This window comes from Conger conger, chromosome 13 (genome assembly GCF_963514075.1).
Source record: "Conger conger chromosome 13, fConCon1.1, whole genome shotgun sequence".
Taxonomy (NCBI): domain Eukaryota; kingdom Metazoa; phylum Chordata; class Actinopteri; order Anguilliformes; family Congridae; genus Conger; species Conger conger.
In genome coordinates, this window is record NC_083772.1 from 25410357 (window position 1) to 25433656 (window position 23300).

Consider the following 23300-nt stretch of genomic DNA (forward strand, 5'->3'; position numbering starts at 1 on the left):
TTAACAAGGTGTTTCTGTCTGCAGAACTGCTGCTCACTGGATTTTTGCACCACTCTTTGCAAACTCTAGAGACTACAGTGCATGAAAATCCCAGGAGATCAGCAGTTTCTGTGAAACAGCCACCAATAGTCATTCCACGGTTAAAGTCACTTAAATCACATTTACTCCCAATTCTGACTTTTGGTCTGAAAAACAACTGAACTAGCCAATCTAGTTCTGTTTGGGAATTCTCCTGTGGACAGTAGTCTCTTACACATCCATGCCTGCCTCCTGAAGATGATTTTGGATCTGTTGGACAAGTGTTTGGGCATTTTCATTATGGTGAGAATTGTTTGCTTATCAACTGTAGAGGTCTTCTTTGGCCTACTAAGGGCTCATAATGACTTCCTTGGTACAACTCTGGGCCTCAAGTTGACAAACACTAATGACAGACCACAAAGGCAATCAATAGCCTAGAACCAGCACTAGATGCTCAAAAAAATAATGAAACACCTATGTCCCAAACATTATGGTGTCCTGAATTGGTGGGACTGTGTATAAAAGCTGGCATAATTTCTACATAGCGAAACGAAAATACCCTTCAATAAAATATGATTGACCATATACATACTATAATTGCACATAAACTTGCTTTTTCCCTGTCATAGTCTGCAGACAAGGCGCTAGAAACAGCAGAATGACAGCAGTCCATTTGGCATAGTGATAACTGTCCTGTCTGCCCATCTCTCATATAGAACTCATTGTAAACACTGATCCTTCGAAAGGGTGTTATGTCAGCATTTGAGCCTATAGTACAAAGTGCACATAACCTTTCATTCGGAAAATAATCCTGTGAAATCTATTTTGAGTCAGTGTAGCAACAAAAGTGAGAACAGCTGTAAGGCGATAAGTCGAAAGGACATTACAAGTGCAGCAAAGGAATTTGTCTGGGCAGAGGGGATTCTATAACTTGCAGTGGTACTTGCATTATCAACAGTATCTGGTTGTCAAATTAAAATACTTAGCTTTTTGTCTTACTGCTTTTGCAAAATGTATTCTTCCCATGGCTGCAAGAGACTGTGAGATTCAAAACACAATCTTTACTGAAGAACTAAGGCTATAAACTGAATTACACCGCCCTGCGGTTTATGAAAATATGTGTCTGATTCTGTCTTCGTATGTACAATTTATCTGTTTGAGTGTGACAGTGAAATGGGACTGTGAACTAGAGAATCAAATCCTGCAGGGGGAACACAGACTTATTCTATAAGTACAATATTTAGCATTTTATGAATCATTAATACCTGAAAATACCATTTGCTGTGCAAATAATTGTAAGTTAACTTTTGTGGGATGAAGAGAAGCCTAAGGGACAGCACAGCTGAGGATTTGTCCTTGAGTGTTGAAAATGTACTGGTTTACCCACGGGGTCTGTTTTGGCTTTGTGTGTGTGTGGTGTGTGTGTGTGGGGGGAGTGGCGGTTGGCTTCAAGTTGTCATATCACCTTCTGGGTACGTGTGTGTACGTGCAAATCGTGTGCTGCACCCTCTGACCCAAGCTGAATAGAGGGACCCCCAGATTCTGCAGTGCATTTTATCTCTGAGTACCACAAGTCTCAGACTTCATCTGGCATGATTGTCATTGTTGAGGACTGCAACACATTCCTTCTCATGGCAGTCCTGGTAGAGTGTCTTGATACTGATATATTGTGTGCCTAAAAACAGCTCTCTGGAGATAGCCATGGCTGCAGGAGAGATTCCATCTCCCGGCAACACCTTCAGAATTCCGGAATGGTCCATGCAGTGCAAGTTAACAGCAGGAGATGAGCTTGCCGTTGAGGAAGTGACAGAGAGCTTGTTTCATAAGAGACAGCCTCTGCCCCTTCAACATTTTTTGCTGTGACCCTTACTATGTATAAAGCCATACTGAAGTTGAATTTGATCTGATATTAAGCCCTCATAAATCAAAGTATTCCTTGCTTGTGGCACAGTACAATTTGTTTTTAATGGTGCTGGGCACTTGTGGTTTATTTTTGTATTGGGGATCAGGCTCAGAGCTGAATTTTTGCCCACCAAAAGGCACTCCCCTACTGGAAAAGGAATCTACCCAACTTGAAAAAGCAAAAAATGGAATTTAAGCTCTCAGTCCAAATCCCACTGACGTGCGTTTTCACTGGCCCGTGTGGTCACACTGACTTGGGATTGTCAGTGAATTTGTGCCAGTCCAAGCTGGCTACTGTACAAAGTGTTAAGCAAGCTTAAGCAAATAGGTCAAGTAGGTTAAGCAAGGGGCTGTGTGGATGTCAAGATACTGGGTTTCCAAATGAGTGAAATACAGGAATGGTAAATGGTTGGCATTTATATAGCGCCTTTATCCAAAGCGCTGTACAATTGATGCTTCTCATTCACCCATTCATACACACACTCATACACCAACGGCGATTGGCTGCCATGCAAGGCACCGACCAGCTCGTCAGGAGCATTTAGGGGTTAGGTGTCTTGCTCAGGGACACTTAGACACAGCCCGGGCAGGGGATCGAACCGGCAACCCTCCGACTGCCAGACGACTGCTCTTACTGTCTGAGCCATGTCGCCCCAGGAACAGCAATATCCAAAAAAAAAAAAATGCTGTGCATGCTCAAGTAAGCTAAATGGCTTTTTGATATGAATATACAGAACTGTACGGTACACCTAACTTAAAAAAATTAAAATGTTTTTTTTTTTAATCTGATGCAAGTCAAATAGTAGACTTGGCTAATTAGATGAAAAGACAATATAGAAATTTAAGAATCAATCAACTCAATAGAAGTTAGAAGAAAATCAATGTCATATTCTGGTGCCTCTCTGTCTTACCCCCGAGAAACAGCCATGCCCTGTTAATTGCCCCACTGGTCCTGCAATCTGCAATCCTGGTTTATATACTTGTTGTGTGACATCAGCACATCATGTGGTGGCAGGCTGTGAGCTGGTCCCTGCCCCTTTGCCTACTTTAGGACCATCTGGGCTTGGTCCAGCCCAGAAGAACTAGGGATAGAGTGCCACCAGGAACTCCTACCTATTGCTGAGGGTCTCCACTCTGCCAACTACAACACCAGGTGCCCACTCAACCCTGCGCACCCAACCCTGACTCCAACCAGGTGAGAGGACCCACACTAAGGGAGAACAGGCTATCTGTCTGCTCACAAAACCAGCCTTGAACTGTGTTTCTCATCAGCATGTCATTGTACTTTTTGAAGAGACATAGACACAGACATTATTTAATTGCACCTGTGTCAGGCTGTAATTAAATAAATAACTGTAAATTTAAGGGTATGTGATGCATTACTATGTTCACAGAATAGGACTGCACTTTTTCCAATGGATTTGCTGTTTCCAAACTTGCCATAATGTTCCAAAGCTATGATTCATTTTTTTCCCCGGATCTCAAACATAGTTTCTGGGCTTCCGGCAACCTAACCTTGATATGGAAATCAGAGGGGAAAAGGATCTTAATGTATGCGTTTAATTTATGCAAACAGAAATGTAAATAATTTCTGTTCGCAAAGAACAGCTATCATAATGACTATATCTGTGAACATAGTGTGACAGTGCCAATGCCATTATTCAGGCGGTAGAAAAGTGATATCTTGGCAGATTCAACCAACAAGTGGTTGTAAAGATGTTGAATGATGTGTCCCTTCAGACAGACTGAGACAGGTGTAGGCTTCCAGGGTCCAGTGGAAAATCCCCCAATAATTTGTGGGATTTGTGGATTGCAGGGTTTATTTTTAGAGACGTGCCCTCTATCCACAAATTGGCAACAAAGGGTAGGGCCGTTTATCGGCCCTTGTCATGACGGACTGATATTCTTCACATCTCCCAACAGTTAATCAAATATTCAAGCAATTCAATCCAATATGTTGGGTTTGTTAAAAGAGCTGTAGCTTTTGTTTGAAATTTGTCATCACTATGCTTGATTTATGGTCAGATCTTTTGTCAAATGCCATATGTGTAAGCGAATGGTATCATATTTTTATTAGCATAACAACCATGCCTAGACACAATGCCTACTGACAATGCTTTCTATTTTATACTGTACATTTCCATACGCAGTATGCCAATGTAAATATGGAAGCTTCTAGAAACATTCAAATAAAGGACTGAGAGTTATTTCAACCATAATATTAAAAGCCTTAAACATGATAAGCAGCCCAGATATCTGTTCACACCCATTAAGTCTTGATTCTGTTTCTTGTTTATACCCTCAGATTCTGTCAGAACAGTCGTTTTGCGTGACACCGGAGTCTCACAGTAGACCCACCCTATCGCCTCCTCTGATCACCCCCGCTCTGCCAAGATGGACCGGTCCGTGCAGGAACTCTTCCTCAACTTCATGATTGTCTTAATCACCGTGATGCTCATGTGGCTTCTGGTCAAGTCCTACCAGGAAGCATGAGTTCCAGGATCTGCTGGGTGGGGGGAGCCCTTTTTGGCTAGGATCCCCACCATAAGACCAGGAGGGAAAGCCATGCAGGGCGTCAGAGCTTTGACACAGTGGGGCTGCGTCAAGATCCAGCACACTCTCGCTCATCCACTGGCTTATCCTGAGCTTCTCAATGTTCAAATGATTTTCACGTTTGTGTTAAAAAATAACCTAAATTTCTAATTGAACTTTGATTGTGTTTATTTGATAAAGAGCCAAATTCGTATTGTGTTCGTTTTTGCTTACTTAAATAAATGTATACGTATGAACTATACATAGAAAATGCAGATCCAACAGAACAGTGAACTACAATAAACATGTGATTCTGAATCTGAACATTCTGTTTACAGTTTTTAAAATAAAAGTTGTCATCTTTAATACTATCTCTGTGTGTTTTCTGTTATTCCATGGAAAGGGAAACAGTCCAAAAAAGTGCCATTTTTAGTTCACTTGGTGGCCAGCAGAGAGGGGTAAAAATAACATTGCATATTACACACCATGTTATAATTAATTGATATTGAGATGCTCATTTGCCATAAGAAAAACATGTTTCTCTGGACAAGGATACATTATTTAAGGGAAAATTTACACTTCAATATAATCAAATCGTGGTAGTCTACTGTGTTGTTTTGTACCATATTACTGATGACATGTATCATATTTACCGCAGTCTTGAATCCTTATGTATTATGCAGCCTACAGTAATTGTTCTTGCAACATTACCAAGCAACATGCTAAACCTAATTCATGCACATCCAATAAGCATTATGGCATTGTGAGTATACATTCCATTTTAACCTCATCTGGTTCGACTTTATAAATGTTTTCCTTTTGCAGTAGTGATGTTTCTTCTGCTGATTCCAAATAAAGAACAGGAACCAGGGTAGCTGTGCTGGGGATGGTACTGTGTGGATTAACTATTGCTCTTAGTATTCATAATCCCATTTAAATCCTGCATGTTGAAGTAAATAGGATCATTTTGAGGTACATCCCACCCTCACCGTTAATATTAAAGAAAAATTCAAGGCCACTTACATTTTTAGTGAACGTGTGATGTGCAATTAATTCCAGGGTTTATTATAATCCAATATATGTAATGTATTTTCACTTGCTATCCTGTCAGGCTTCTTCTGGATCTGCTCCCGTGTGTCATTTTCCTACGTTACCCAGAACTACTTTCGTCACTCACCTTTGTGAGAAAGGCCACAGCACACACAGCCAGCTAGATTGACATTGACATTAGCTGGCACCCTCAGCTCCTGTCTGTGACACCCACGCACCCACTGAACTATATGATATACACTCTATGGTGACATGTGAACCAAGAGAGAAAGTTATAGCTTATGTGAGAGGGAGGACGCCCCCAATCCCTGATGAAGCCACGGTGTTGGATTCTAGACTATTCAGGCCACTAGCGTGGCAAAATCAGTTGCCTCTGTATGTCTTCTTGATAAATGATCGATTTCTCTCAGGAGGAGGTTTGCAGTATGTTAATTAGCAAGGGCGCAAGGCAAAGCCCTTGGCTTGTCCTCCCTAAGGGACTAACACGAATATCTGATACTCATAATTAGTGCTACAGACACCCTAAAATAAATAAAAAAGGACCTAGGATGAATTTTACATTGCCAGTATGCAAATTCCATAAGTTTCATTAACAGTGTCTGTAGAACCAAACAAATTAGGGTAAAAACTGGGGTCTGACAAATTTACAAAACATAGGCTACACGGTATAAACAAATACATGCATGTATATGTATTCATGTCATTTATTGCAGTGGTGGTCAAAACAAGTGTGATCATGTGAATGATACATGATATTGTGCCTGTAGAAAACCTTGTACAGTAGTGTCATGTACAGTATGTGAAGGATGCAATTAAAGTGTATTTGAAAAGTTTCTTTTTCCAGTCATTTCAGTGTCATTATTGTAGGCCTATACATATGTCCTTATTATTAATTTTCCAAGCAGTAAAATATAGTATGGGGAGGCTTCAGCTGAGGGACTTGAAAAGAGAGCTCATACACAAAGCTGCAAAAGGCATTAAATACAATAGGCACTGAGTACTACTGCCATGGGCTGTGCAACGTTACATACATTAATATACAGCACTAAAGCATACTGCATACCCCACCAGCATATCAAAGGTATCCTTATATCAGTGCGTATGTGCTCAGAGAGAGAGAGAGAGAGAGAGAGAGGGAGAGAGAGAGAGAGAGCAACAAAGATTAAATCTTGAGTGACACATATACTGTACAGACAGTACAAAGACAGATCAATCCAAATCAAATAAATCCAATACATTGTAAATAAATGAACATTTAAAAAATGTCTGGATGAATGATACTGGACAGTGTCGTATGGGCTCTGTCGTGACAGGAATGGAAACAGGTGAGAGTGAAGGCGTCAAGCCAGTGCTGGTGGATATTCCCACAGTGGGAGGAGCCATGAGATGATTGGCAAGGGAGGTGACCATGGCAACAGGCCGAACTCACAGTCTCTGCAGCATTGAGAGTCAGGATTGCTTTGTAAGCCTATATGTCTCTGTTGAGCTTCAACACTTCAGAGACCTCATATAAATGAATATCCTTTCCATATATTCATTTGGAAATACTTTTTTTCTTTTATGAAATTCTGCACTTTTCTTCTTTTTGTCCTCAAAAATTATATGAAGAGGAACAGTTATCAAAGCCTGATATGTAAGACAGCTAAATAAAATAAAGTTAAAGTACAAACATGTGTCATCGAATCTTAGTGGAAGTTTGCTTCATGGTAGCTTAGCTCGCATTCAGTAATAGGGATATGGAATCGAGACGAAAGAGTCAAAACGAGATTATCGGCGTAGTTAGTAAGACACATTACATTGGCATTCATAGCATTGATGTGGCGGGATACAATACAGCTTTGGTCCTCTGACTGAGCCTCACTGGTCAGACCTCCAGGGGTCCCTGTCGCGGTTGAAGCGCATTACCTGGCAATGGAACTCCGTCAGTGCCCGGGGCATGGGGGACACCTCTTCCCACTCGGAGCGTTTGCTGTGATACACCTGCACCTCATCCGTGATTTCATCCGGGGAGTAGTCCCCGCCCAGGATGTAGATCTTGTCGGAAATGCCGATGGCCCCCGCGTTGAAGCCGGCGCACTCGAAGGACCCCTCGCCCTTCCACACGCACGTCTCCGGGCAGAAGCTGTACACCTTGTACGTGGACAGGTCGCAGAGGTACAGGACGTCGTTGACCGGCACCGCCTTGACGAGCGTGGCGTGGAAGAACTGCCCGAACTCCGCCACCAGCTGGCACCACTGGTCAGCCACCGCGTTGTACTGGAAGAAGCAGTCCAGGGAGGGGTTGAAGACGTCGGCGATCTCCACCTCCGAGCCTAGCGTGTAGATCATGCTGTCGCAGGCACTGGCTTCGGGGTAGTAGATGCCCCTGGGCAGGGGGCTGACGGACCTCCAGTCCCGGGACAGGGGGTCGTAGTACTCCACGTCCAGCAGGCTGCGGATGCTGCGGGGGCCCCTGGTCTTGCCCCCGATCACGTAGATGCGGCGGAGGGCCGTGACCGAGGTGTGCATGGTGCGGGGCTTCTTCATCTTCGGCACCTGCGTCAGGCTGTCCCGCACGGGGCAGTAGCACCAGGCCTCGTCCGTGGCATCGTGGAAGGGCTCGGCGATATGCAGCCGCACCGCCCGGCAGCAGTTCCCCCTGCAGCCCCCGGTGACGAACAGGCTCTCCCCGAACCCCACCAGGCTGGAGCCGGGAGGGTCCGTGACCAGGGCCTGCGGGAGCTCCCTCCAGCGGTCCGTCTCGATGTTGTAGCAGAAGGTGTGGTGGATCTCCCCGTTCTCCTCCGTCTTGTGCACGTAGATGTAGCAGTCGGTGGTGGAGGGCCTGGCGTCCAGGAAGAAGCCAGCGAACTCGCGCAGGTTGCCGATAGCGTCCGTGACCGCCTTGGCGCAGTCCCTGTCCCCGGACAGCGGGCCCTGGGCCCGGCTCGCTTCCTCCAGCACGGCCAGGGGCAGCTGGTGCAGCCGGACCAGCGGGAGGAGCCCGGCCAGGAGCCGCCTCCGGCCCTCGGGGTCGTGCTCGGCCCACCGGAGCAGGGCCCTCAGCACGGCCTCCTCGTCCGGGACGCTGAGCTGGTCCGCCCCCAGGCACTTCTCCAGGACGCTGACGCTCATCTCCAGGAAGTCGGAGGTCTTGGCCAGGCTGTGGAAGTTGTGCACGATGAACTCCATGGCTTGCTGCTGGAGCCGCGCGGAGCCGTAGCCCTCCGCCATGGCCAGCAGCGGCAGGCAGTTGGACAGGTCCAGGGTCTCGATGAGGAAGTCGCTGCAGGCCTTGGAGAGGATGGACACCTGCAGGAAGGAGGACAGCTGGAAGAACATGTCCACGTTGTCCTCCGTGATCTCCGTTTCGCCAGAGTAGGCAAAGTCCAGGAAGGCCCGGATGGCCTTAGGAGACAGGTGGCTCATGGTCACGCTCCCATCGTCACGCTCTCTCATGTTCACCTCGAACATGGCCCTGCAAAGAGGGAAGCATGCGCGCATCACACATCCCAGCTATTCATTCCTCTTTGTATCAAAATTACCCACTTTGCTTAAAGCTCTCCGTATACAGTACATGCATGTGCAAATAAAATAGCCGGGACAGTGTCTCAAACTGAATGTTCCACTTATATAATGTATAGCATTAAGGTTATAACACAAACTGCAAAATGCTTAGTCACTTATCCCCATGTGGGCAACTCTTCTCAGTACAATAGCCACAGCACAAAGCATTGATATAGGACACATACAGTAGTGGAGCCGTGGCGTGAAAGTGAGATTGCGCAGTGTCATCTTCACATACAGAGCTCTGTGAACCTCTGTCCCGCGCCCTGACCATGCACACACAGCAACCCTGAGCTCTCACCTGAAGAAGTCGCTGCAGGCAGCCAGCACGCAGCGGTGGCAGGGGATAGTCTCGCCCCTCACCAGGATGCTGAAGTCAAACAGGAGGTTTCTCTCCCTGAAGCCCCTCAGCACGCCCAGGATCTGCTGCCCGTGGACCTCCGACACCAGCACCGTGGACCTCCGCTCCAGAGCCCCGTTACACACTGCCCCGCTAAACGAACCCTCGCGCTGCCTGTCCATGGCTCCCAGTCCCCCCTGCGGCACACAGACCGGTCAGCTGACACAGCCATGTTCACCAATGAGCATCATTGTGGGAGGGAGGGGGGGGGGGGAAAGGCTTGCAGTTTGGTTGTCTGCTCATTCAATCTAATTACCAATCGACAAATGTCCATCTTGATTGATCCGCCTCAAGCCTTTCTTACTGCTCTCAGACTTGGGTCAAACTTGGTCATTGTTATTACCAATTACAGAACTTGTGTACAGCATAATACTGTGGTAAACCAGGGGATTGTGGGCCAAAAGGACAGTGCAGAACAAGAGTGTGTTCCCTGGGCTTGACTGTACCGTACCTAGACACAAATGCAGATATAACTCTTCCCAAAATACAAACATTACTGCAGGACTTTAAGCAGTATCGATGTAGAACAGTACCTTAGCTGTTTGCTTAGCTAGGAGTCTTGTCCTGTATTGTCTACAGCAATTTCATTCAAAAGAAAAATGGGTATAATACTTACTACATTTCAAAACGCCTTTTCAAGTGAAACATGTCTAATACAATGTTATACACAGTTCTCTTAGTTTGTGAAATCTCTCCGAGTGTTTTTTTTATGACAGCAATGACAGCGCATAGCTCTGAGACCCCACAGTAAGAACAGCAGTACTGCTGGCCTTGGTTCAATCCCAGTCAGAACAGCAGAGTCACCCAGCACCTTTCGCTGCTCCTGACTCATCTTTTTACACTGCACCCAGGTCCATCTGACTGGGCTCTACTCTGATCTAGACTGAGCTGTGTAGTACCCATGTGTAGCCTTTGCACAAATTGCCACAGAAAATAAGTGTCTATCTTTGTGTAATTTTAAAACTACAGTTTAAAATATGACTTTTGGGTAGGTCTTAATTGTGATTCTACAGTGTTTGCTTATTTGCTATTTGTATTCTTTACTGTAATTCACTGTAATCCATCACCCTACAGTTTTGTCAATAATAATAATAATAATAATAATAATAATAATAAGAAGAAGAAGAAGAAGAAGAAGAAGAAGAAGAAGAAGAAGAAGAAGAAGAAGTTCTTAGCTATAATTTCTGCGTTTTAATAAATTGCTCAAATGAATTGTAATGCAGTGTCATTCAATTAAATATCCAAATTTAAACCATGCTCGTACAGAGTTCAACGTATAACACCTATCTATGCATAACCTGAATTAATCACAAGACAGGAGCCAGTCAAGGCAGAGACTTAGAAAAGAAGAAAGAGAGAAATTCCATGTCGACCACATGTTTGCACAGCAACCATTCAATAGTTTCTGGAGGGAAACATTGTTAAATATTAAATCCAAAATTATCTTTAAAAAATAAGCACATACATCGTATTCATGTATGTATGAATTGCAGAATTAGCTGTTTTCCGTCAGGTATACCATAAAAAGTCCAGCGAATTTTTGTCCCACCGTTATGCTGGCCATTCATAGATTGAATGAAATGTCGTCACAACCCAATGCTGAACATATAGGGAAAAGCGTGACGAGAACATTCGAATGTTTTAATAATTCTGACTGTGCTGATTGTTAATGGAAAATCTTGTTGCAGTTGTAAAGTCATTTCGCTAATGGTAGTACGTTGAAAATGATCAAACGTGACTTATCGAACCGTTTAGCATTCAGTTATTATTTTTCATGAAATAACTATCGTTGTACCTGCATGTTTATCTAATGAAGCTTTCCATGCTAAAATAAATAAAAGGAAATACGATGCTTTCAAATAATTAAATTATTTGACTAATTTAAACCTGAACATTCAATCACAGCGAGACAAACACAATTGCAGCAATGGATCAAGATACAATTTCCCGTGTTAGATATCGGACGCCTTGAACACTACGGCACTTACTTACAGTTTCAGCACCCCGGACAGCAGTCACTCCGCCTTGAAGTCTATACCGGAAGAGCTGGGGAGTCGCAGCCAGTGGGCATGACAAAACGGCGACGCGAGGATGTGATGTCAAGCTTCAACTGCGCAGGCTTCCTGGCAGAGAGTGATAAAGTCCATAGCGCTGAACTCGTTGCATTGTGTCTCCAAACCTGTATCCCGAACCGCATCCATATTCTCATTGATAAAATAGCGGATTTATCCACCGCATTTTTTATTTTTTTATTTATGCCACTAAGCTGCATATGGTACGTAGCCTGTCTAAGAGGGCAGTATTGCCTGTTGATTGAAGTGTAAGTACTTGATATGGTTTGTCCCTTTGATGTAAATTTAGTAGTTACAGTAAAATATTTGAATATTGCATGAGAAATTACTGAGCACTCTTAAGTAAAACTGCTGTGTTTACTGTATTTACTATAGGCTGCAATTTACATTTTGCGGCAATTGTACCTGGTTGGCTGGTCCTGATGCTCTTCCCATTGCATGGATTTTCCCCCAATTTGGTATACTTTTGTGCCTTGCTACTGTCTATCTTGACCCAGTTATCTAGCCCTATTCCTACCATCTGAATCGGCTCGAAATAGGATACAACTGCCACTGCAATTGCTGGCATAGTATTATCTGACCTTTCTGTAGTTTACGTTAGGAAATATGTGAGGAAACACTGCTTTAGTAAAATCTTTTATTATATTATACATTTTGTATAAATTACAAGCATCGTTTCTCACCGTAGAGTTTCTAGAGGACATTACACAAGCAAATGCACATAGAGTACATCTTGTTTACATACATCCAGGAAAAGCAAACAAGGTGTTGTCATAGATTGCAATATATACAATTTATAATACAAGAGCCATATTATAAAGGTGTTCAAACTACAAAAATCAATATTGTTATTGCACATTTAAGGAACAATGCTTTGATCAAACTATTTGCTAATGTACAAAAACACAATGATTTATACCAGATGTACATAGACTAACATTTTTATAAACAGACTGATGTTTATACTGGAGTATCACTGTACAACACTGCTAAGAAGAAGCAAGGCCCTTAATGCACTTATGTCACACCCAATCAGCATTTTACACACAATGATACATTCCAGCAAAGTGTTAGCTTCTACATTGCTTTCCTAAAACATAGTGCTATGTATGACATAGAAATTGAGTGCGCAATACAGCCATGGTTTGATTGTTATCACCAAGAATTCAATAGCTATAGATCAACTTAAGTCCAATAAAACTCACATATTCATATTTTCCAAACACCAGAAGCTTGTACACAAATAAAGATATAAGAAAGAAAAACATGCAAATATAATAAAATGCCCAGTGAATGTAAGAAGAAAGTTGTACAATAAGAAAAACTGTCTTGAAATAATGACTCAGCACAAACACTTAGTATGGTGCAAAGAAATGGTGCCAGTGATGATGGCCATTCCTTCACATCACAACTATGAAATGTGACCACCAATGTCCAGGTACAATTTCATACCAAAGGCAAGAAACAGCATTTACATGTGCACTGATAATCACAATGACCAGACAAACCCTGGAATTATTGTTTTGGCAATTAAAACAAAAAACCTTAGACAATTTCCCATAAGACATAAACAATCATAGATTTTTCAGTACATTCATTAAAAATATTACATATTTTACCACTGGAAAATACTACTTATCCCTTCTCTCAATTATCACCAGTAATATACAGTATAAAGATAAATCAATGCATACAAATATTAGATAACATTGTTTTGTAATGCATTAACAAACGACGGCTATCCTCTTGTAGGACAATAAAAAGCTTGAATGGCTTGTAGCATGTAGTTTGGTTGACCAAGACTGGCTGTGCTGTGTGATTGGCTCTACTGACTGATGAATATACTATACGATTGGCCCTTCTGATTTCAGTGTTTCAGCAGTGTCATGCATACAACCAGCCTGGTCGTCAGTGGTGCTGCTGGCACTGTGGACTGTGAGCATGGCGGTGATGGTAATATGAGTGAGATGGTATGTGGGATAGGGGAGAATATTTGGCAGTGATGTTATACAGCTGGCAAGCGAGGAGAGACCAGGAGTCAGAGGTGACTACAGGTTGACCAGGAGAAGGTCAGAAGCGGCAAAGTGGGGACATAAGGTCATGTTGGGATTGTTCAGCTGCTTCAGGACCTTTTTGTGGAATGTGTTGCGGATGCGGTTGAACTCCATGATGTCACAGGGGTCCTGTTCCACCCAGAACTTGTGGAACTCCTGCATGAGGTAACCTGGGGAGGGGGGGAGACAGAAAATCAACAAGATTAACGAAAGCTACTCCTGTCCCTTATTCTTCCCTGTGTCAACAAGAGCAACCACTGCCACACAGTCAAGGGTTAAGCTTTCATTCACAAATACCACCTCATTGAACACATTCATATGACTGATTAAGCAAAGCATTGTGAAAACTCACAGAAAGTCTGCTGAAAGTGCGTGAGACTAGGCGTCTCTGGGGCAACGTTGTACAGGTGGGTCTTCAAGGCCCCGCTAGCCAGCAGAGAGAACACCAGGTCTGTGATGTTGATGCCAACGATGGCAAAGGAATACCTGCGTGAACACAGTGTTTATATAATCAGGAGAGGAGGGTGACTGTAGCTGACCTTTCACTTGCATTATAATAGTATAAAGAAGAAGAATAAAAAACTTTGTGTTGCACAGTTCACTAAAGTATGTGTATATGTGTGTGTTGAACACCACTGAAAACCCCTGATAGGCAAAACTTTTTTAGATTACATGTCCTTTGCTTTTATCCAAAGCGATTTACAGTTGATTGAGACAAAGCAGGAAATAATTCTCCCCTGGAGCAATGCAGGGTTAAGTACCCTGCTCAAGGGCCCGAGGGCTGTATGGATCTTATTGCGGCTACACATGGGATCGAACCACCGACCTTGCGGGTCCCAGTCATGTACCTTAACCGCTACGCTGAAAATTGCTCTGCATGAACACAACAAATTTTGCCAGCAGCTGAGAAACCTATAATCCCACAGAGACCATCCTGTTTTTCTGGCAGCCAGCACTCCTCTCAGTAATATCAGAGGTGTGCCTTTTGTAAATGCAGCACACGCTCTTCAGATCCAGCAAGGCAATCGATTTAACTGCAGCAGTGCAGCGCCTATCCAGAGAATATCCAGGAAATGGTTGGAGGTATGCCTGCCGGGCTGGAGAGAGGTGGGGACAGGTCCGCAGGGGTGGAGAGGGCAGGCTTTAAGGGCTGGTGATGGCCACAGAGAGGGGAGGGAAATGGCGATGGGGCCTCAGGAACGTGAGGCTGCACAGGGTGGAGCAGAGCTCGCAGACTCACCCTATCGCTTTGTCCAACGTCGTCTTCTCCCACTCTGCCTTGCTCATGTTGCTGCAAATACACACAGAGAGGGGAAATGAATAGAAATGCACAGACTCATCAGGTGAACATCCCAGGACTGAGAGATGCTCAAATCAGGATTTATCATTGTGATCCTCTCCCAATTCGCATTTTCTACCCAATTGTATGAGCAGGCCTGTCCTACTGCTGTAATAGTCACCTCCATCTTCAGAGAGGGCAGACTAGCCTGAGAGCTCCTCTGATGTCACTGGTGCAGCTGGTGCAAACTATTGAGTGATTAAGTGGAGAGTAAGCCCCACTAGCTCAGTACTCTCCACTTAATCACTCAATCCCCTCCAACCCTGAGCAATTATGTTCCACCCAATGGGGCTGCTGGCCATTTCAGACTGTGGGGCAAATCACAAAGGAGAACAGAAGTTTATTTTACTCATATTCTCATATAAGAGCTTGTTTTTGGATCTGTTTTACACTTTAGAGTGGGCTGTGATGTGATTTCACACCAGACTGGCTGACAGTTTGGCATAGCACTTTATTTTTTTTCTATTCTTTTATTTTATTATTTTGACATGAGTATCTTTTGCCGGTAGCCCGCAGAGCCATTTTGTCTCATTGTTGGAAACCATGACACTTTTAAATAACCTGGTATCTGGAAGAACTGAATAGTCATGTGGTATTTTTTATGGCAGCCTCAGTCTTGAGTCTTGATACACATGTGATTTTGGCAGCAGTGTGGAGTAATGTTGGTAGGAGGCTGGGCTTGTAACTGATATTGCTGGTTCAAATCCTAACTGGAACTTTCCTGTTGCACCCTAGAGCACAGTGTTTAACCTGCATTTCTGCAGTAAAACATTGGACTTTTGAAGTGGATAGTTCATGTAAAATGAAAGTATAAGTGTACGTCTGTCTAGAAATGAAAATAGTTACCAAATAATTACACGAAAGTGCCTAGTATCCACCTAGTAACTAGTAGGTTATTAATGGGCTGTAAAATAATGCGGTACCCAGTCTGGACATGGAATCAGTCCAGCAAATGAGAAAAAAATATGGGTATTTTGGCAGAAACCATGGCCATTTGGCAGAAACATTATCAATCCAAAAATAAACTTATGTAAGCTCATGATATTTTCAAACCTGCACGTACTTAAGGCCCAACTCCATGTCTTGTTTAAAGTATTTGGGAACCAGGTATAAACATTGTATTACTGTAAAAATGTATATTGTAAAAATATATTTTTAGCATGTGAAGAATTAATTAAATCAGCATGTGCTACATGCCTATAGGAAAAGCAACAGGTTTACTGAGCAAAATAAAAGACCTGAGATTGGATGTATGCTGCAGTACTAGGTACTGATATTTACATTACATAATTCAACATCCCCTGTGACAATCCTTCTTTGTTATAATTACATTTACAACCAGCTTCTGTTCACTTATACAACTACATAAAATAGCAGCTGTATGGAGACTGATATGCGTTTGATATTAATAGTTTGCAGCGGTCCTTATTTGTGTTATTCATTTGAATAAATACCCTACTAGTCTCACCTGTCAGGCTCATAACCCTGGTAGTATGGGCCTGATCAGCTTAACGCTGGAACCTGAGGTAAGTCCATTATGCAGAGCAGTATTTAGCTGGTCAGATACTTCACCAATCTGACAAATTATGATGTTTTTCAGTGGAGCTACAATGTGGGGCTGCGATTCAGACGATCTTAACCATTGATCTATACCATAATGCAAGCAAAAGCTGATAAAGTGTCAGAGGAGATCACCTGTGCCTCGGTTGAAGAGAGTCCTGGAGCATCTGCAGGGCTGCGGATTTGTCATGTTCTGCAAAATATCTGCAGTTCCACACAAAAAACGGTGGAGACAGATCATCAGAAGACATCTTCCCTGCCTGTAGAACCAACAAATGTCACTTCCTGTCTCCTAAACCCCATACCCTATTCAGACACACTCACAGCAGGTTCTGTAGGCCCATTCATAAACACACTCACAGCAGGTTCTGTAGGCCCATTCATAAACACACTCACAGCAGGTTCTGTAGTACCCCGTACCCTATTCATAGACACACTCACAGCAGGTTCTGTAGTACCCCGTACCCTATTCATAGACACACTCACAGCAGGTTCTGTAGGCCCATTCATAAACACACTCACAGCAGGTTCTGTAGGCCCATTCATAAACACACTCACAGCAGGTTCTGTAGGCCCATTCATAAACACACTCACAGCAGGTTCTGTAGGCCCATTCATAAACACACTCACAGCAGGTTCTGTAGGCCCATTCATAAACACTCACAGCAGGTTCTGTAGGCCCATTCATAAACACACTCACAGCAGGTTCTGTAGGCCCATTCATAAACACACTCACAGCAGGTTCTGTAGGCCTGTTCACAGACACACTCACAGCAGGTTCTGTAGTACGCTGTACCCTATTCATAGACACACTCACAGCAGGTTCTGTAGTACGCTGTACCCTATTCATGGACACACTCACAGCAGGTTCTGTAGGCCCATTCATAAACACACTCACAGCAGGTTCTGTAGGCCTGTTCATAGACACACTCACAGCAGGTTCTGTAGGCCCAGCAGTCCCATGCCTCTGAAGTCAGTCCTGGGATTGCTGCCTTGGAAACCAATTTCACACCACTGTTTAGTTATGCGCCCAGTCAGAGGGGCATCAGGGCGTAGTGTCTTCCACAGCTATGGGGGGGGGGGGGGGGGATACATGAAACAGCTGAATACAGCAGGCAGCCCTTCACAACATGAGCTTGGCTCAATCATACTGCTGCCAACCGCCCTGAGTGCAAGTGGCTACATTGGTACATGAAACTGTACCTCCCTCTGGGGTGTTTCAGCGCACTTATCCCTGGTTATGGGTATGCGCTTCGTTGTACATCAAGAGCGTCAGCCAAATGCCTATAATGTACGTAATGCAATGTAATGCTATAGAGGTGGTTTCTTTACTGTACTCCTGTATTGACCACTCATGCAGTCTTTGTCATAAGCACCAAAACATAAACAGAGAGCATACTTTTTTGGCTTATACCAATTGCTTGCCTCTCTTGTCTGGTGCATGCCTCTGTGCCACTTGCAAAGTAGCTCACACCTTCCCCATTTTCATTGTACAGATAGGTGAGTAACATGTAAAGTCAATGTATTGATCCTCAGCCCTGTAATGCTGACTGTACACTATATAATGTACAAAACCTTTGTACAACTTTTTACTTCTTCTACAGAATACTGACCCCTGATCACCAGAAGAGTTCCAAATGCTAAAGCTAATCAGGTGCGCTAATGAATTCTGCTGAATGAAAACACCCCTCCCAGGGTGAAGCTAATCACCCACTAACTAATTATGCATCACCCTTGGGATTCTCAGCCACGATCGGGGCCGGCACAGTCAGAATAGTATTCTGAATGAAATTTCAAATCCTTGTCATGAAATAAATCCGGACCCAGCCTGAACCCAATGACATGGCTTTGGGACTCATCAGGTCTAGGACAGGCCGCCAGCTTTAGGGTGAACTGTACAGGCAGTAGAAATGATAGCGGGCGTTTGGGCATGTAGACAACAAACCGAAGTGGTTATAGCGGCGTGTACGTCACCTTCAGCAACATGTCTTCATGCTCAGGGTTCTCAGAGTCATACGGCTCTCTTCTCAGTTTCTCCACCTCCCCAAGAAGACTCCTGTAGCCCGCAATCTGAAGAAGACTGGCCTGGAGAGATACACCAAGCCTGTGCAGAAACAGACACACAAGTACAGGTCACAGTGTTCTCCCTGCATCCCTTTAACTGGTATACTCTCGATCAAGGCACTGGCCTCAGAACTGGAGTTGGTCCCCAGGTGCTACACTGTGGCTGCCCACTGCTCCCAAGTTACTAGGGTGAGTCAAAGGGAGAGGACAAATTACCCCAAGGGTACAGTATAAAGTACAGTATATCAGTTTTGTCTTTAAATTATCAGACTTTGGAAGTCCTTGAAAAGGTCAGGATTCCTCTCACTTTAATGCTTGGCTAAGTTGGATAGGCTCTCTCTCATGGACTCCACATACCACATGTTTTTGGTGTCATTTAGCTCGAGAAGTAATGCAGTGCCATTTTCTCCATAAGCATGGGGCAGTCATGTTAGCCATCTTCTCGCTTGTCCGCACATTGTTTTTTCACTAGACACAAGCACATCTGCTCAGCAGGGGCTTAGATTAGCATATTTCACAGGGAGAACATGCTCCTAAACTAAGCAGAAAAATGCAGAAGCATACTAATGCATCCCATTTAGCAGATGTGCTACAGAATAATTAGTCACCACACAGCAATTTTCAGGAGCAAATGCTCCCAAAGTGGGAGCACTGTAGAGCTCTGCTCAACATATACATAAAGCAATTAAGATACACAATACCTCACAAACTGAGTGTAGCACAGAGTGTAAACACAGGTCTCAAGGCCATAAACACCTAAATCTGAAGGCTCCTAAGATGAAAAGTAAACGGTTTACAAAAAGGTACTGTTGCCTTGTGTTGACTGTTCTGTGGTGCAATAGTCATATCACATCATGGCAGAAAGAACTAGTGCTTTAATTGGATATGCCCCCAGAGCTTCCCAGGCTGTGTGGTCAGTGTGGTCAGACCTCAATATGAGGTAACACAGGAGCTTGCCAAAATGATCTGAAAGCTGAGGCACCTATTGATAGTTGTAGTATTATCGCTTCTGAAAAATGTGGTGCAGCGTATATATAGATGCAATAAGCTTTCCGTGTAATGAATAGCTTACTGTGGGTTTGTGTCAGACTTGATCTTCTTCAGGGTCATAATGTCATCGATGACCTTTTCCACACAATCGGGATGAACACTCACTGCAGACTGCAAGAGCTGAGGAGGACACATGCATACCAGTCCAGCTTCCATATATGATGAAAAACATTACATATTATCAAAATAGAAATCAATAGACTTTGCAACAGTCCCAGTCCTTAAATATGTCTTCAGTAGCAATTAAACCCTCAAAAGTAATGCTTATCCACTGACCAAAACCACTGCCACCCAAAAACTTTGAAAGAACACCATCAATGTTGAGTCATATGGTCTTATCACCCCCTTCCAGGTCACTAACCTTACTCTTGGAGAATTTGAGAGAGGATTCTGAGGACAAAAGATAAAGAAAACGTCACTGCTCAATCAGGCCAATAGATTGGGAAACTTTATGATTGGCACCTCTGCAGTAATGTTTGCATGGGAGAGAAAGGGAGAGTGAGATTGGATACTTACCGATCTTAAGGGTCCTGCGGGCTCCTGGTTTGCTGCTGTAGCAGATCCGTTGTAGCTCACATCGCCCTGTGACCTTCCGGGTCACAAATTTCAGGGTCCGCCACAGACATTTGCAATACAGGAACCCAAAGAACTGGGTCAGTGCCCTGAGGGAAGGGAAAGACAGTCACCATATGATACAAGAAAAGGCTTTGGCAGAGTGCTGCTTTCACGGCAATCATACCTGGGATCTGAGGATACAAGGTGGTGTAGGACTGACCTAAAACCTCAGTACAAAGGAAAAAGAGACAGGAGGAGGGAGCGTGGTGTCCAAAATGAATCCTGCTTCACAGCTGCTTTATGTCTATCCATCTGCCATCTGGAGAAGGACCATTTTTAGCCTGTGTCATGAAGATGTTGTGTTCATGTAGTGTTAGCCAAAGTGAGAGAGGCTGAGTCGTGTGGTTTCCGGAACCAAAAATTCACAGTCCTTATATTTTCCCTCAGTCTCCTCTTCTATGTTGAAAGGGTCCATGCAGTGGATCTGTCTTTTCCAGTTTGCCTATTCAAAAGCTAAGCAGACTGACATTTGTCCTTTCATCTGCAATGGCACAGTGCTGTGCCCTCATCGTTCATTTATCAGTGGGGTTTCAGGGGCTCACCACAACCAGGCAATGGAGCTCAGGGTCAGCACAGTTATGGCTGTGTGTGTGTGCGTGTGTGTGTGTTTGTGTGTGCGTGTGTGTGTGTGTGTGTGTGTGTGTGTGCGTGTGTAAGTAAAGATAGTCGACTGAATAATAAAATACAGTGATGATATCAATCTGTGTTTACATTCATACATTTTACTGCTACTGACCTCCAGGTTAACTTGCATTCTTACATCCTAGCACAGGATTAATTTGCTGGCAGTCTCAGTGGTGGTGTGATTCTTTTCCAGTATTATGAAATCAAGCTTCAATTTTAACAGATAACAGCCAGCTTCTCACTCTGCAAAATCACTAAATACAGTATTTGAAGCCACAATGCTCAAAGCATACCAGTTTTATTTTGCTCAAGTAAATGTAGGCTAACATACCATAAAACAATCTTCTCTAAATTGCAATCTTATCGCACCCTTATCCAATCTACAGCAAGTCCTATTATTATAGTCAAGATTGCACTATCACAGGAGGTCCATAAATGGTGAAAAGGACTTTGAAAGGAACTAAAATCATGATGTGATTAAATTAACTGGCAATAGAAACTACAGATTTTAAAAAATTATTTATATTATCACGACAGTTATGAAACCAGGTTAAAGTTTCAATATTATCCATGCAACGCATCAATAGTAGAACCCTGACCAAAAAGAGACTGGAGAACCAAGGTGAAAAGCAGACCCATTTAGCCCTCCTCAGGGAACTCAGAGCCCTACAGACTCCACAGAGCCTCACTAATTAACAGGGCACACCATCAATGCCACAAACTGCCTGAACAGGAAACCTATGTCCATTTGGAGGGCATTGGTCAAAATAAAACACTAGCCCAAAACACTTTGGACAAGAGGAACTTGGACAACATTGCAAAATAATGCATGTGGGAGAGAACTCACCATTACTTTCTGACACAGACTGCAGTAAATGTGGTACAGTACCCTACTAAGCATAGTTACTTGGTTAAAGCATCATTGTATGACATGCAAAATATGTCTGGACAGTTGCCAGCTAAGAGTTAACTTAAGCTTCCTTTATTTCCAGCTCACCAGCAAGTGTTATATGCCTACTCTCCAAATGTAGACTAATTGTAAAATGTACCCTGCACACCTTAGACTCTCATTTAACCACAACAGAGGGATTAAATCAAAATGTTGTGTAGCCTAATGTTGTGAAAGACAAAATATTGTTTCTTTTGTCTGCAATCGTTTGCAGTAATCTGTACAAAACAATTGCACTGCACAGTAGTGAGACAAAGACATATTAAAACAGCAAAATTTCAAAGTAAGGTAGCAACTGATAAACTGTGTCGGTAGATAATATGATAGAGGAAATATTTAATCTTTTGCCAAATGAAAATGACACATTTCTAAAGAGTGAAACTTACATCTTCACAACACTCTTAAAACATAAACCAGGCCATTGATTCGGGTTTTCCAAATATTACGCAACATTTATCTGTAAGGAGGTCCAGGCTGTTCGTTTGCAGTCTTCTTTGGAAGACTACGGGGTTTTGTTTAAACACTCACTACCGTGTATCAGTAGGATACATTATGAACTAAAAAGGCAAATAAAGAACGACTGCGTTTGAACAGAATGATGCTCAGGGAATAAGGAGCAAGGAAGGGAACAGCTGATCAAGACAGGAGGAGAAATGGAAAATAATCCCAGGGTATTTACCCATTTAAATTATGTATTTTGTCTTTATTTACCTTACCGGTTGTATTTAGGCTACTGAAAACGTTGCTTTTAAAGGCAAGGAAGATTCGGCTGGTCAACAAAATGATTTTGCCTACCTCAGGAAATGCTTCATGTTTTCTCTTGCTCTTTGTTTCTTCTATGAAATGAAAATGACGTTCTCTGTAAAACAGATTTCAAATTTGTAAAGAAGGAAAAAAACATCGAGGTTTGATAGCAATTAAGTGGACGGCGGTACTCACAGTCCAGGGTGGTTAGACTTCTTTGCTTCTAGGAATCATTTGGCACACGCGTGAACACAGGAACAAATATCTTTGTCAGTACAAATTTCATTGCTTAATTAGCACCCCAGCACTGCACAGCAGGTTAATTCGAGAGTCTGTTATTCCGCTGAAAATAAGTCTCGTGTTTTCGTCTCCAAAAATGTGCAAGAGCATGTAAGAAATTATCGATTCTGACTGCAAATAGGTTTAAAAATACGCAACGGATTGAAGATGCAGCCACAATTCCGAATGCGTTGTGTTGTTCCCTCGACAGCAGGTAGGCTACCTGTTATTCCTCCATGTTAAGTGTCACTGAAAGCCACCCACTGCATAGCATTGCACCGCTACAGTAGGCTACTACCCACAGAACTGTTCGGTGCTGCAACCAGACATCGTCAAGACAACGTCCCACACGTGGAAACTACACGGGTGCGTCCCGATATTCTAACAAATGTATGTTAACTGTGTAATCGACTGGTGGTTTTCGACAAGCGCTGCTGATGCTTTTCTGGACTGTTTCCTCATCACAACAGATCAATAGCCTATTACATTGATCTTTATTGCT

General features: G+C 43.3%; 3 protein-coding genes across 4 annotated transcripts; 1 reads left to right on the forward strand and 2 right to left on the reverse strand.

Moving 5' to 3' along the window:
- The first annotated feature begins 2958 nt into the window (after positions 1 to 2958).
- LOC133108619 (sarcolipin) lies at positions 2959 to 4823 on the forward strand. The gene is made up of 2 exons (XM_061218231.1): positions 2959 to 3115; positions 4226 to 4823. Exon 2 carries the CDS (start codon positions 4315 to 4317, stop codon positions 4411 to 4413), a length of 99 nt encoding a protein of 32 aa, XP_061074215.1. The 5' UTR covers positions 2959 to 3115; positions 4226 to 4314; the 3' UTR covers positions 4414 to 4823.
- kbtbd3 (kelch repeat and BTB (POZ) domain containing 3) lies at positions 3968 to 11530 on the reverse strand. 2 transcript variants are annotated; one of them, XM_061218230.1, is made up of 3 exons: positions 11441 to 11530; positions 9350 to 9585; positions 3968 to 8959 (listed from the first exon to the last, which is right to left on the reverse strand). In XM_061218230.1, exons 2-3 carry the CDS (start codon positions 9568 to 9570, stop codon positions 7360 to 7362), a joined length of 1821 nt encoding a protein of 606 aa, XP_061074214.1. In that variant the 5' UTR covers positions 9571 to 9585; positions 11441 to 11530; the 3' UTR covers positions 3968 to 7359. The 2 variants fall into 2 exon arrangements, with proteins under 2 accessions (XP_061074214.1, XP_061074213.1); XM_061218229.1 differs by having other exon boundaries at positions 11437 to 11484.
- Positions 11531 to 12143: 613 nt separating this feature from the next.
- On the reverse strand, positions 12144 to 23126 carry LOC133108027 (ELMO domain-containing protein 1-like). Its single transcript, XM_061217435.1, has 11 exons — positions 22715 to 23126; positions 22571 to 22634; positions 20104 to 20249; positions 19949 to 19977; positions 19610 to 19707; positions 18448 to 18577; positions 17408 to 17541; positions 16609 to 16677; positions 14815 to 14865; positions 13927 to 14060; positions 12144 to 13744 (listed from the first exon to the last, which is right to left on the reverse strand). Exons 2-11 carry the CDS (start codon positions 22585 to 22587, stop codon positions 13569 to 13571), a joined length of 984 nt encoding a protein of 327 aa, XP_061073419.1. The 5' UTR covers positions 22588 to 22634; positions 22715 to 23126; the 3' UTR covers positions 12144 to 13568.
- Positions 23127 to 23300: the final 174 nt, after the last annotated feature.

Bases quoted from the DNA above. Each gene is read 5' to 3' on its own strand.
- LOC133108619 (XM_061218231.1), top strand. From the start codon at position 4,315: ATGGACCGGTCCGTGCAGGAACTCTTCCTCAACTTCATGATTGTCTTA.
- kbtbd3 (XM_061218230.1), bottom strand. From the start codon at position 9,570: ATGGACAGGCAGCGCGAGGGTTCGTTTAGCGGGGCAGTGTGTAACGGG. The intron at 8,960-9,349 runs GTGAGAGCTCAG...CCCTCTTTGCAG, and splicing joins GCCTGCAGCGACTTCTTCAG to GGCCATGTTCGAGGTGAACA.
- LOC133108027 (XM_061217435.1), bottom strand. The intron at 19,978-20,103 runs GTAAGTATCCAA...TTTTGTCCTCAG, and splicing joins CCGCAGGACCCTTAAGATCG to AATCCTCTCTCAAATTCTCC. The intron at 14,866-16,608 runs GTGATCTCCTCT...GTGTATTTGCAG, and splicing joins TCTCTTCAACCGAGGCACAG to CAACATGAGCAAGGCAGAGT.